General features: G+C 35.5%; 1 protein-coding gene across 10 annotated transcripts in view; it reads right to left on the bottom strand.

Annotated features, from left to right (window-relative positions):
* Positions 1 to 15,759, bottom strand: part of LARP1B (La ribonucleoprotein 1B) — a 133,110-nt gene that overhangs the window by 68,503 nt on the left and 48,848 nt on the right. Inside the window, exon 12 of one of the 10 annotated variants that reach the window (XM_082727550.1) lies at positions 9,012 to 10,724. The exons of the other annotated variants lie outside the window; for them this stretch is intronic. Coding sequence (XP_082583676.1) covers positions 10,563 to 10,724 — 162 coding nt within the window. The 3' untranslated portion in view covers positions 9,012 to 10,562. Of the gene's footprint in view, positions 1 to 9,011; positions 10,725 to 15,759 lie in introns of those variants that run through there. 10 annotated transcript variants of the gene reach the window in all.

A 15,759-nucleotide genomic window follows, 5' to 3' on the forward strand; every position in this document is an offset into this window, starting at 1 on the left:
TCATGCATCCCTTGACTGATTTTTGTAGAAATAACTGAATTTCCTGCTTTGTGCTTTAACCTCCATACTGGGTATACAGAAATAAAAATCAGTACAGTAAAGGGATCAGTGGCAGATTAGAAGAGACAGAAGAATGAAACAGCAACCTGGAAGACAGGGTAATACAAAGCAACCAAGCTGATCAGGCAAAAGGAAAAACTATTAAAAATGAGAAGAGATTAAGGGAACTCAGTAACATCATCAAGTGTAATACTGTTTCCATTATCAGAATCCCAGAAAAAGAAGAAAGAAAAAGGGGTCAAAAAATTGATTTAACGAAGTAACAGCTGAAAACTTCCCTAATCTGGAAAAAGAAAGAGACATCTAGATCCAGAAAAGAGAGAGCTCAGCTCCCAACAAAATTAACCCAAGAAGGTTCACACCAAGACACTATAAGTAAAACGACATATAAGTAGCTTTAAAGAGAGAATTTTAAAAGGAGCAAGAGAAAAAAAAAAAACAGTTATATACAATGGAAACTCTGTAAGGCTATCAGCTGACTTTTCAGGAGAAACTTTGTAGACCAGTAGAGAGTGCACTGATATACTCAAAGTACTGAAAGGAAAAAACTCTGCAACCAAGAATACTTTACCCAGCAAGGTTATGATTCAGAATAAAAGCACAGAGAGAGTTTCCCAGACAAACAAAAGTTAAGGAGCTCATTATCACTAAACAAGCCTTATAAGAAACAATAAAGTGAATTCTTTGTGTGGAAAGAAAAGACCATAATCAGGAGTAAGAAAATTATGACAGGAAAAAATTTCACAAGTAAATGCAAATACACAATAAAAATAATCATTTATGAAAAAAAATAATAATCATTTATGAATATACTTATTTTTAATAATATAAAATGCACCAATAACTTTGTATATTTATGGAAAAAAGTCTTCCTTCACCTTCCCCCACAAGTAGTTGAGATATTTTCTTAGAAAAGGTTTACTGTTTTGTCTTTCATATTTAGGTTCTTAATCCACTTAAAAGTAATGTAAATGTAGTTTGAGGCAGGGTTCAGATTTTATTTTTTCCCCCATGAAAGTATCTTATTGACTCATTAATAAGTAGTGCATTCTTTCCCCATTGCTCTGCAATATAACCACCTGTGTTATATATCCTGTGTCTATATTTAAATATTACTGGTTTTCTATTCTCTCAAATTATCTATATGTGCATTACCAACATTTCATCATTTGAATTATTACAGCTTTATTAAAAGTCTTAATATCTGGTAGGACAAGTTAACTCTGCACTTTTTCTTTAAGTGTCTTTTAGCCCTCCCTTTTTTAAAGAGATGGAGTGGGGGGGAGAGAAAGAGTAGAGGGGAGAAGGGAGAAGGACACAGGAAGAGAGAGAATCCCAAGAAGGCTCCACGCCCAACAGAGCTTGCCCAGTACAGAGCATGATGTGTGGCTCAATCCCATGACCCTCAAATCATGATCCCATCTAAAATCAAGAGTCAGACACCTAACCAACTGACCCACCTAGGCGTCCTGAAGGTGTCTTTAATACTTCTACATCTTTTTTTTTTTAAAGACTTTATTTATTTATTTGATAGAGATCACAAGTAGGCAGAGACACAGGCGGGGGGGGGGGGGGGAGCAGGCTCCCTGCTGAGCAGAGAGCCCGACCCTTGGCTCCATCCCAGGACCCTGGGATCATGACCTGAGCTGAAGACAGAGGCTTTAACCGAGCCATCCAGGTGCCCCAATACCTTTAATATTTGATACTTGCATATAAATTCTGGAATCAGTTCCTCCTAATAGGAAAGGAGTAAAGGAAAGAATGAGGGGAAAAACTTGAGGGACTGCCATGAATATATAAATCAAGATGCTGAGGACCATTTCTACTATATTAATTCTTGCAGTCTGTGAAGATAGCATCTCTATTTAAATCTCTTAGTATTTTTAAATAAAATTTATAATGTTCTCCGCAAAAATCTTGCACATTTTTAGTTACAATTATTCTAGTTACTTCTTATTTCTTTAAAACTTTATTTATTCATTTGAGAGGGAGGAGAGCATAACCAGGGGGAGAGACAGAGGGAGAAGGAGAAGCAGACTCTGCTGAGCTGGGAGCCCAATGACACTGGGTCCAATCCCAGGAATTGAAGATCATGACCTGAGCTAAAGGCAGACACTCAACCATCTGAGCCACCCAAGCACCCCCGGCTTCTTACTTCTTGCTGCTATTATAAACAGTAGCTTTTTTTTTTTTATTTTCATTTTTCTGATTGATAGAAAAAATGCAAAAAGACATTTATATATTGATCTTTATATCTAGGAATCTTGTTGCAGACTAATAATTCTAATAATTTATCTTTAAATTTCTAAGATTTCTAAAATAGCTATTAACTTCATCCTACTCTTTAAATGAATGCTTTAAATTGTTTACCATTATGTATAATGTTAAATGTAGGTTCCTGTACAGATAGATATTTTTATTTGGGTTATAGAAACTTACATCTATTTTTCAAATTCTTTTCCAAAATCATAAATAAATATAAACTTATCAAATGCTATTGCTACTACTATTAAGTTTATATTTTTCTCTTTTAACCTCTAAATGTTGCAAATTGGTATCCTAATGTTAAATTAGTTTGAATCTGAAACAAACTCAATTTATTAAACTTATATTCCATGAGTTCTAGAAAATTCTTAGCCCTGTATCTTCATATATTCCCTCAGCGCCCCCTTTCTCCCTCCTCTTTCTGGAACTAGTTAGATCTAGTTTCTGAATGTCTTTCATACTTGGTATCTCACTCTGTTTTACTGTGGGTAATTTTTGTTGACCTCTCTTCCTTGGAATAATTCCTTCCTTACTAATTCTCAGTTGAGTATCTCATTAGCTTTGTCTCACCTGCTATTAAATCCAACCATGAATTCTTAATTTTAAATGAACATTCGCTTATAGGAATTCTATTCCTTTTTTCAAATCTGCTTTTTATTTTCCCCTTCTCATATTTTGAACCTCATCATTTATTAATTGAACTACATAAAACATTTATTTTATATTCTATGGCTGCTATTCTGTGACTGGGTAATTCCAACATTCGAAGTATATGTGGGTTTCTTTTTGCTGTTATTTCAGCTGTAGAATGCACGTGGTATCTTATTTCCATGAATGTTTATTAATTTTTTTCTCTGAGCTACTTATTTTCTTCAGAAAATATTTTATGGAAATTATTTTGAGGCTTGGAATGAAGTCAGTCTGGGAAGCAAACTACAACTAATGGGCCAAAATATTTGGCAAAGTCAAAAATATTTACTATCCAGCCTGATACAGAAGAGTCTGCCATCCTCTGAAGTAAGTTCCTCCAAAGACAATGTAGGTTTGGTTATGCCAGGCACCTATGACTATTAGCAGCTAGAATTACTTTATATTGTTTGTTTTAACTTATGTCATTCTAATAAAATATATTACAAATTTGAACTGCATATCCCTAAATGACTATCAGTACATAGTTATTTCTCAAAGCACTTTCTACCTGCCTCTATTCAGAACCAAGACCCAGGTATGCAATTTTTCTTACAGTTTCTTCTCTTCATGCCTCAAGTGAGTGGTGAGTTTATTTCTAGTTCACTGTCACACTTGAAGATATAGCCTTGTCTCCTATTTTACTTCCTCACTTGAGTAGATCCTATGGTTTATCACCTGTACCATGTTCATAAGGTTATGAATTTCAAAATGAAGTTCACCTTATTTTGTACATGCCTTCAGAGTGAACACCTGTTCTTGAACTCCGTTTCTTTCTCTAGATTCTCACATTTAATCTGTGAAATTGGTGAGCTATACCTTATTTTTTGTAATTTTTTTCAATAATTTTATCTAGGTTTTTACTTATTCTCCACAGAAGGATCACCTGGCATTTATCTTTACAAATAATCATATCCAGAATACTTGAATCAACCTCCTTCACTTGTATTCTGCTAAAACAGAGGTTTATATACGGTGCTGAGGAAAAAGCAGGAAGTGGAGACCAGGAAAGGATGCTCAAAGAAGCTGATGTCCAATCAAGTTTGAAAAATGAATAGGAGTTTGTCTAACAAAGATGATGGGCAAGAGCATTTGAAGACTTTGAAGAAATACATGGAAAAGCCAGTGATGAGAAGAGTATCTTTGGGAAACAGTATTTTGGTGTGCAATAAGGGTGGAAAAGTGGAAAGAAAGAGGTATGGAAGAATTCATGAAACACGAGAGTACAAAGGAGGCTTACTGACTAATGTGAGGCAAGGGGGCTATACCCATGACAAAGTTCAGGGATCATAGAGCCAATTACCAAGATAGGAATCATAGAGCAATATGATACATAATATTTGTAATACATACAAAATATTAATGTAATACATACATAATATTGTAATACATACAAATATATTTTGTATATAAAACATACAAAATTATTTTGTTTGGGGAAGAAAAGGAGCTTGCAGGGGGCATGGTTTGAACTATGAAATAATAAATTCAGTTTGGGGCATGTTGATTATTTTGAAGTTCTCTAGGACAAATATGATGAAATGTCCCAGGTAACACCTAGATATACTGTACCTGCAATTTAGGATCAAAATCTAGTCTAGACATAAAAGAATTAGGATTAAAAAACATTCATGAATGAAGCCATGAGTAGAAAGACTGCCTAAAGACAATAGGAAGAGTTTTAAGTCATAAGTCTAAGAATTGCTGGCATTTAAGGAACAAAGAAAAGCATGTAAATCAAATTGAAAAAAAAAAAGTTTGTCTATAGAAGAAGGAGGAAAAGCAAAAGAACACTGTCTAATGGGAAAGTCAAATGCTCAAGATCAAGTAAGATCTAGATACTTTTATCCAGCAGTTTTAGAAGTAAGTCAGTAACAATCTCAGTACTATCCTATATTTTCCTCTGTCTGGTCTCTTTGGTCTAAAGCCTCTAGAGTAAAACTTCCTCCAAAAGAAATAGCCTCTAGTCTCCCACTGCTCAGTAGGAATCTCTGATTTTTCTAAGAACTTTAGTCTCTCATTCTACAAAAATGACTTTTTGTCTTCATCACAACACTTTTCACAAGTCCCATAAGCTTGACCCAGTTCACTTAGAAAGGTTAAATGATGAGAAGGAACTCACTCCCTCATATTTCCACCACCAAATCTACAAGCTCTCCCACACCCTTGTTGTACTTCTCTCCAGATAAATACAGGATCACTTTGAAGGCCACTACCTCTGTATAAACCCTTCTCAAGTAGAGGTGATTTTTCCCACAACTCCCCCTCTACTAAAGGTACTTTTTTTTTTGGTGCGGGTAGGGTACTATTGACATCTGAAGAGTAGAGGCCAGGGTTAGTGCTAACCATCCAGTGTTGCACAAGACAGTCCCCACAAAAGAACTATCTGATTCACAATGTCAATAGTTCTGAGGCTGACAAACCCTGCTCCACATACTCTGAATCCTTTCCAGTCTTTGAGAACATAGCCCCATTTTTCTGCTCCCTTCTGTATTTTCAATTCTCCCTTTCCACTCAATCATTCCCATAACTATGTAAATGTTCCGGTATTTTCCATTCTTTAAAAATATACTAGTACATACACACACATACCACACTCTCTCACTGGTTATGTTCCCTTAGGTACTATTTCTCCTATACCTTATACCAAAGTTCAATCAATACTCATATTATTCAATATAATAATACTCACATACATTTGAATGTATTATACTCCTATTTCCACTAGTCATTTCTTCATTCAGACTTTTCCCCCAACTGTTCCACTTAGGTAATTCAGCAAGTTTCTTCTTTCCTGTTTATGAAGAGGCTCATAACCAAATTCAATGGTCAATTATGGTAGTTATCTATTGCATAGATTTTCTAGTCTAATTATCTCCATCTACCCACCCTCCTCCCAATGACACCATCATTATAAATTACTAGAAGATTGTATTTTCAGTAGTCAGTCATGTTCACTACCACATTCCCAGTTCCCAGCACCATCTGGCACACAGCAGGCACTCAAATATATGTTAATGATTGAATCCCTGGCAAAGAGTTAAATTTATTATACAGCTACCATAGTTGAAGTATATATGTCAAAATAAGACACTAACATATGCAAGGGATTATGGCTGGAATTTAAGTAATGGGGCAAAACCTGAAATCAGGTCTCCTGATTCACCTGTCTTCCAGCTGGAAGTCAATTCAAAACATTTTCCAAAACAAGATTTTATTTTTAAGTAATGCTCTACACCCAGCACGGGGCTTAAACTCACAACCTCGAGAGTGTCACATGCTCTACCAACAAAGTCAGCCAGGCACCCCTCAAAACTTTTTTCTTTAAAGATTTTGAGAGAGAGACAGTGAGAGAAAGCATGAGAGGGGAGAAGGTCAGTGCCCGCGGAGCTGGGAGCCTCTTGCAGGACCCGATCCTGGGACTCTAGAATCATGACCCAAGCCAAAAGCAGTCATCCAACCAACTGAGCCACCCAGGCGCCCCCTCAAAGCATTTCTAAAAAGAGAATGATTACACTTGATTTGGGGCCTCATGTTATGCATGAGAGGAAAGTAATCTGAGAGTCCTTCAGATTAAGGTATTAGGAGGAAAAACTAAGAATTTCACATTTTAGGACACTTGGGTGGCTCAGTCAGTTTAGAGTCTGCCTTCAGCTCAGGCCATGTTCTCAGGGTCCTGGGATCGAGTCCCACACAGCTTCTTGCTGAGTAGGGAGCCTGCTTTTCCCTCCCCCTCTGCCTGCCACTCCCCCTGCTTATGATCTCTCACTCTCTCAAATAAATAAAATCTTTTAAAAAAAAGAATTTTACATTTTCAAATACACAAAAGGATTAATCATGGTAATGTCTAACATTGTGACACCCAGGAAGAACTCCATAGACTATATTTTGATGTCACAATTTCTACGTAAAGCCTGAAACTTCTGCATTCTTTAAATTCCTGGTCTCCTCTGCATTGGTTATTATTAATTATTACTGGTCCCACATAACTATACAGCCTTTGTTCTTTCTAATACATGACTAGTCCTTACAGTTCCCAAGTCTTTACAACCCTGTGAGGCAGAGAACAATCCCCATCTGAGATACATAAAAGTTGGTTTTTGGTCCAAAACTGTACTCCGTGAACCTGCAGAGAGGTTGATTCTTGGTCAGGAATAGGCCTCAGTTTTGCCAGAGAGGTTCTCAACTTGGTGTTCTTCTCTAGTGAGAAGAGGAACAGCTCAACTGATGATGAGGGGAAATTTAGATGACTCTCTTCTTGCCAAATCAATATGATGCCAGATGCCCATATGATGTCTGCCAGGTGATGATGTGGTAACTCCAGGTGTATTTGTACACCATTTCCAGCAATATACCAAAGACTTAACCACAGCTGAAGTTCCTCTCCCTACCTGCAACAAATACAGACCAGGGCCTACTTGCATTTGTAAGGGGAATGTGGTAAGAGACAGTGGAGTAGTGAGCAAAATCAAGAGCAGCCACTGGGCATCCACAATTCCAGATATTTTATGGGTCAAGGTAGAAGAGAGAGCCCCCACTCAGTATACTCTCTCAATGTCTCTGCAATGGTCTTGGTCATTCAGCAATTAGAAATGTTTTCTTATACAACACAAAGCCAGTAACTCCAAGACCACCTCTGGAAATTGACACTTCAGCCACCAGTGATAACTTCACATAATATTCCAGGAAGTACTAGACAAAGCTGGCATACTGCACAACAGCAAATGTTAGGAGCCTAAGGATGAGATAAGCAGACTGACTGATGTAATTCAGAATCTTTCAATTTGAAGGTTCTTCTTGAAAAGCTGGAAACAAAGGTAGGAATATATTTAAGTTTCCACATAAGCAACTTGGACAGAGAGTACAATGATTGAGGAACTGGTTATAATGGTTTCTCTCCCTTGTTCTGCAGATTCAAACTAAAGATTTCTAATTAGGTGGGGGTGGTATCATAAGAGATAGTAGACTGGGCAATTCCTATCTGTATCTCTTCTATTAATAGTGCCTTCAACACTGTCCAAGTTTCCACCATAACCCCAACCAGACCACTGGATAAGAAGAATACTTAGATGCAAGAAAACAAAGACAGGCTCAACCTACCTTGAGTTTTAACTCAAGGACCCTGCAGCTCCAAGAAGTGAGTGAGTCAGCTCTGGCTTGCCTCTTGTCCTACACATCCCAATTCATGTTAGCCTCATTTTATGTATTGTTAGTAAATATGCCATACAGAAGAATGTATTAAATATACATGTGAAACTTATCCAGAAAACATTCTTAGAGCACATACAAAAACAACACTGTTAATACACTAGAACCCATACATCCTAGTCCCTTTCCCCCCAAATCACCTACATTTTGACCTGAAATCTGGTCGATCATTCCTGGCTTTTCTTTATATGACCTTCTATGTATAATACCTTTCTGAAAGACACATGTTTGACTTGAACTGCCCCTGAGCTTTATGGAATCATACACTGTATATAACCTTTCTTAATTCTTACACTTAGCTATTTTCAATATTCATTCATAAAGATGTTTATAGCTGTCAATAATTTTCATTACTATATAATTTATACCTTGTACACTATACCATACCATGTCCAGTCATTAGCTGATAGGTATTTTGGTTATTTCCAATCTGTGACTATAATGAACAATTCTGCTATACTGTTATGTACTATTCCTGATGAATACTTTTAAGTTCCTCTAGAGCAATGCTGTCCAATATAAACATCATGAAAACCACAAATAACTTTAAATTTTTCAGTAGCTACATTAAAAACATTTTTAAAACAGTGAAATTTTAATATTTAACCCATTACTTTATTGTGCAATAATTATAAAAATCATTGAGATATTTTATATCCTTCTTAACTAAGCCTTCAAAATCCAATATTGTACACTTAAAGCAAATCTCCTTTTGGACTAATCACATTGTGAAAACTCAGTAACCACAGGTGGTTAATATTGGATAATTGGAACAATGCAACTCAAGAGCATTTTTTTTTTTTAAAGATTTTATTTATTTACTTGACAGAGAGCATAAGCAGGGGGAATGACAGGCAGAGGGAGAGAGAGGGAAAAGCAGCCTCCCCACTGAGCAAGAAGCCCAATGTGGGGCTTGATCACAGGGCCCTGGTATCATGACCCAAGCAGAAAGCAAATGTTTAATTGACTGAGCCACCCAGGCACCCCTCAGGAGCATAATCTTAAGTACAGATGGTGAGCATAAGTTCGGTTTTACATTTTTTATTTCCACATATGAATAAAGTTCTTGTTCCAAATACTCACAAACATTTGTCTGTTGTTTTAATTTTGCTCACGTGGGTTTCATGAAATATTTCCCTGACATTTTAATTTGCATCTTCTTGATTAATAATGTGGAACACTTTTTCATGATTTCAGTCATTTGGGCTTCATCTCCTGTGAAATGCTGGTTCATGTCTTATAATCAGTTTCTACTACATCTTTTATTGATTAGTACTCTACATTTTTAAAAAATTTTCCTGAAGAAATCTCTGTGCCCAATGTGGGGCCTGAAATCATGGCCCTGAGATCAAGAGCTGCATGCTCTATCAATTTGTCCTTTATGGTTGTGTATTTTGTGTTCACTTAAGAAACCTTTCCCCGCTGTGAGATCAGGAAGATCTTTTACTATTATCCCTTCACAGCTTTTTGCTTTTGCCTTTCACTGGAATAGATCTGAATGACACTAGAAGGCAGAAGTTTATATTTTCACTTTTTCCCCACACACAATTTTCCCAGAACTGCATATTAGAAATCAGATTTTCTCCTTGATTTGTAATCCTACCTGTCATTTACCAAGTGTGCATATATGCATGCAACTCTTTTGGGACCTCCTATTCCATTTCTATGGTCCGTATCTTTAATTTGCTAAAACAAGTTGTCCTGCTTTTAGGAGTGTGAGGCGTTTATCGTCCTTTCCATTTTCATATAAATTTTAGAATCAGCTTATCAAATTCCTTTGAAAAAAAATCTGTTGAAATACTTACTGGTATTTAGTTGACTTTTGAATTGATTTGGGGAAAATTACCCTCTTTACCATAATGGCTCTTTCAAACATGAACTTGACAGTTCTCTCACTACTTATGTCTTTACTAACACCTTTAATTATTATAATAATCTCCTTAAAAGTCTGGCTAAAACTTTTACCTTTTCAAAGATCTACCTTCTAAAAGATCTAGCCCATGGGAGGCAGAAGGGTCCTTCAACCATATCCAGATCCCAATCCCTGTAACTTGTGATTATGTTAAATAAATGCAAAAAGGAATTTGCACATGTAATTCAGATTTCTAATAAGTGACCTTAAAATTGGGAGCTTACTCTGGATTAAGCAAATAACTTTCTCCAACTAGATAAGAGATGTGGCAAAAAAAAAAAAAAAAAAAAAAAAAATCTCAGACAAAAAGCAGGGCTCCACCAGCTGCTACTAATTTGAAGGCTGATACTGCAATCTAACCTAGAATGCAGGTGGTCTAAAGGAGTCAAGAGGCTCTAGATAATCAAAAAGGAAATGAGGGACCTCAAGTCTACATGTAGCCACAAAGAACTAAATTCTGTAAGCAATCTGAATGAACTTGGAAGTGATTCTCACATAAAACCCACAGATAAGAGCTCAGGCAGGAACACCTGGATTTCAGTCTTGTACACCTGGAGTAGAGAAGCCAGCTGACTTCGCCTGTCATAATCACCTACAAAATTATATAATAAATTCATGTTAGTTCAAGCTGCCAAATATGTGATAATCTGTTATGGTAGTCATAGAAAATAAACAGATTCTTCATGACTGTTCTATACAATTAAATAAAATCTTAAAAGTCACTAAAGATTAAAAAAAACTGGGATTATATCAAACTCAAAAGCTTTTTTTTGTTTTGTTTTTTGAGAGAGAGAGAGAGCAAGCACACATTTTTGCACAAGAGTATGTGGGGGTGGGCAGAGGAAGAGGAAGAGAGAGAATCTTAAGCAAGCTCCATGGCCAGGAATGAGACCAGCATAGGACTGGATCTCACAACCCTGAGATCATGACACAAGCCAAATCACATTAGACACTTAACTGAGTCATCCAGGTCCCCACACTAAAAAGCTTTTATACATCAAAGAAAACCATCAAAAAACAAAACAAAACAAAAGGGCAATCTACTAAAATGGGAGAAAATATTTGCAAATGACAAACCAGATAAAGGGTTAATATCCAAACTGTATCAAGAACTCCTACAACCCAACACCAAAAAACCCAAACAATATGATTTAAAAATTGGCAGATCTAAATAGACATTTTTCCAAAGAAGATATTCAGAAGGCCAACAGACATATGAAAAGATGCTCAATGTCTCTAATCATCAGTGAAATGCCAAGCAAAATCACGATGAAATATCACCTCATGCCAGTGAGAATATCTAGTACAAAAAGACAAGAAATAATAAGTGTTAGCAAGGATGTGCAGAAATGGGAGCACTCATACACTATTGTTAAAAATGTAAATTGGGGTAGCCACTGCAGAAAACAGTATAGAGCTTCCTGAAAAAATTAAAACTAAAATTACTAATATAATCCAATAATTCCACTTCTGGGTATTTACCCAAAGAAAAGGAAAACACTAATTTGGAAAGATACATATTTATTATAGTATCATTTACAGTAGACAAGATATGGCAGCAACTTAAGTGTCCATCAATAGATGCATGGATAAGTAAGACATAAGAGATATAGATATATATACAAACATACATATATACACACACACACATATGAGATGGGTTATTACTTCATAAAAAATAATGAAGTCTTTGCCATTTGCAATAACATTATACTAAGTGAAATAGGTGAGAGAAAGAAATATACCATGTGATTTCACTTACATGTGAAATCTAAAAAACAGAAATAGACTCATAAACATAACTAGTGATTGCCATAGGGGAGGGGATGAAGGGGATTAAGAGGAGCAAACTTCCAATTATAAATTACAGAAATGAAAAGTATAGCAAGGGAATATACTCAATATTGTAATAACATTGTATGGTGACAGATGGTAAATACACTTATTGTGGTAAACATTTCATAATGTGTATGATTGCCAAATCATACTATTTCTAACTAACCACTGTTATGTAAGAAAATCTCTGGATTTTCTTTTCTTTTTTTCTAAGATTTTATTTCTTAGAGAGCGAGCGAGAATTCACCATGAACAGGGAGAAGGGGCAGGGAGAAGCAGACCCTACTGAGCAGGGAGCCAGACCCTTGGCTCGATCCAGGAGCCTGGGACCATGATCTAAGCCTAAAACAGACCTTAACAAATGCAGCCACCCAGGTGCTCAGAGATTTTTTAAATCTCTGGATTTTAAAAAATTACCTAGAAAACTTTAAGCAATTACTATTTCTGATCACTCAACCATAAAATACTTTTGGATTTTCTACTACAATAATCAGGGTTTTTAAAATTTTATTTTATTTTTTCAGTGTGCCAAGATTAATTGTTTATGCACCACACCTAGTGATCCATATAATAATCATTTTTATTTCTTCCTTCTAACCCTTATCCTTATTTTGGTTGTTTTTCCTTACTGGTCTAACAAAGACATCCAATATATTTGACAGATTTAACTGTGAGCATCTCTGTTTTACTCTGATTACAAGAGATTAGCTTCCACATTTCACCTTTCAGAATGTTTGTTTTGTAGGTTTTGCAAACTTTATGAGACTGAAGATATTTTATTCCTCTGTTGCAAGAATAGTTCATGGATGTATGTTGACTTTATCAAATGTATTTTTTGCATTTTTTAAGGTGATCACAATCTTTTAATCTATTCATGAGAAGTACTCTGATTTCTCAACTTTACAAGTTGATTTACAATCAATCTGCACTACTGAAATGAAAATTTGGTTATCTTCTTTTTAAAAAATGAATTTGATTTGCTTAAAGTTTACTATATTTATACCTAGATAACCTGTAATGCTGGATTCTCATTCATATTCTCATGAATTTCTCATTAGTGTTCTCTTCAGGTTATCAGTATCAATGTTATGCTCTTCTCATAAGATACATGAAATATTTATTTTTCGCTTACTCATTCAACAAGTATCTGAGTACTTACTACTAGCTGATTTCACTGGAAATACTTGTGCATGACTAGAATTATTCCAATTTTAGAAAAACATGCTAATAAAGCCAAGTTTTCTCCAAGTTTGAAGATTTATAAGAAAGGTTTCTATCAACTTCCTTTTCCAACAAATTTTGGTTAAGTTACCTATTTTTCTAGAAATTTTCCCGTAACTAAGTGTTCAGATTATTGGTCAAAATTCCTTCTTAACTTTTTCCATAATCAGTAATTACATCCCCATTTTTACTGCAGTGAAAATAAGTACATTTTCCTCTTCTTTGTCTTCATTAATCTTAGTCTTTCCAAAGAATTAAGTGTTGGTATGATTAATTCTCTTGTGTAAGATCTAATTATTATTTACTTTCACATACTTTTATGGGGATTTATTTTGTTCATTCTTTTTTAAACTTCTATCTTCTCGGAAGCTATAGCAGATTCTACTATTGTTCAAAGCCTGCATCCCCTAGATTAAGAGATTTTGCATATCCACCTTTCATGCATTTTGAGAATATAACATTTCCAGCCCTGTAAATTTAGCCACATCATTTGCTTTAGCCAACTGAATGTAAGGAAATCACATAAAGAACATCTAAGCAGCAACTTTTAATACATTTATACACTTTAGTTCAGACTCTTGTTCATCCCCTATTATACGAATGAATAAGCAAGTGCTATATAACAGCTGCTCTTTCAGCATGAATCCCCTAAAATAATCTCCCCAAAATTCCTGATAGATTCTTCACTTATAATCATTACAAAAGAACTCTTTAGTACTAGTAGTGCTCTTTTCTTTTTCTTTCTTTCTTTCTTTCTTTATTTGACACAGCACGTGAGATCACAAGTAGGCAGAGAGAGAAGGGGGAAGCAGACTCCCCGCTGAGCAGAGAGCCCAATGCAGGACTCGATCCCAGGACCCCGAGATCATGACCTGAGCTGAAGGCAGAGGCTTAACCCACTGAACCACCCAAGCATCCCAGTAGTGCTGTTTTCAAGTCTACTTTGTAAATATATTGTTATATCAATATGTAAAAAGGCTTTTTTTTAGTTATTTCTTTCTTCAGGAGGTAGGTGGATAATCTTTTATAATTTTTACTGTTAATTGGAATTTAAAAACCATAACATAAAACTCACCATCCAAACCATCTTTTAAGTGTACAGTTCGGTACTGCTAAGCATATTCACTGTTGTGCAACAGACAGTCCAACTTTTTTCATTTAGACAAACTAAAACTGTACACCAATTAACTCCCCATTTCTCCCTCTCTGGCAGCACCACCAATCTGCTTTGCTTCTATGAATTTGACCTCTTTAATATCTTACTTATCAGTGGGATCCCACAGTGTGTCTTTGTGGTTTATTTCACTTAGTATGTCCTCAAAGACCATCCATATTGTATTATGTGACAGATTTCCTTCCTTTTTAAAAGCAGGATGTATATACCATATTTTGTTTATTCATTCACCTGAGGGACATTTCACTTGCTTTTTGGCTATTGTGAATAATACTGCTAAGAACATGACTGTGCAAATATCCTTTGTTTTTTAAGAGCAGCCATACTGTTTTCAATAGCAGTTATATCATTTTGTGTTCCTACAAACAACACATAAGGGTTCCAATTTCTCCACATCATCTACAACAACTCTTATTTTTTTGTTTTTACTTTTTATTTTGAAAGTAGCCTTCTAATGAGTGGAAAGTGATACTTACGATTTTGCTTTGCATTTCTCTAATGAACAGTGATGGTGAGCATATTTTCATGTGTTCGTTGGACATATGTAGATCATCTTTCGAGCGAAGTCTATTCAAGCCCTTTGTCCATTTTTTTTTTTAAAGATTTTATTTATTTATTTGACAGACAGAGATCACAAGTAGGCAGAGAGGCAGGCAGAGAGAGAGAGGAGGAAGCAGGCTCCCTGCTGAGCAGAGAGCCCGATGCGGGACTCGATCCCAGGACCCTGAGATCATGACCTGAGCAGAAGGCAGCGGCTTAACCCACTGAGCCACCCAGGCACCCCCTTTGTCCATTTTTTAAATGGAGTTTCTTATTGAGTTGTTGGATTTCTTTATGTATTCAAAAATATCAACTCTATCAAATGATATGCAAATATTTTCTTCTTTCCTGTAGGTGACTTTTTCATTCTGTTGTAAGTTAATATACATAAATTTTGGATTTTCACGAATCCCAAACTGTTTTTATTACCGTGCTTTTGGTGTCATATCCAAGAAATCATTGCCAAATCAAATATGAAGCTTCACCCTGTATTTTCTTCTAGTTTTAGTCTTTAAATCTTTAAAATTTTTTTTACATGTGATATTAAGGGAAGGATCCATTTTTATTCTTTTCTATGTGGCTAACCAGTTTCCCCAACACAATTTTTGAGATTGTCTTCTCATCTAGTGATCTTGGCACATGAATTAAAAATCATTTTTAATGATTTCAAATGATTTAGACATACTCTATATTCTACTTCATTGTTCTAAGCCTGTCTGAATGCTCATAACACAGAGTTTTGATTACTATAGTTTTATAATATGTTTTGAAATTAAGAAACTTGTATTTCCAACTGTATTATTTTTAGAAAAAAAAATTTTTTTTTTTTTGGCTCTTCAAGGTCCCGTAAGATTCT

This window comes from Mustela nivalis (assembly GCF_964662115.1).
Source record: "Mustela nivalis genome assembly, chromosome: 4".
Classification (NCBI taxonomy): domain Eukaryota; kingdom Metazoa; phylum Chordata; class Mammalia; order Carnivora; family Mustelidae; genus Mustela; species Mustela nivalis.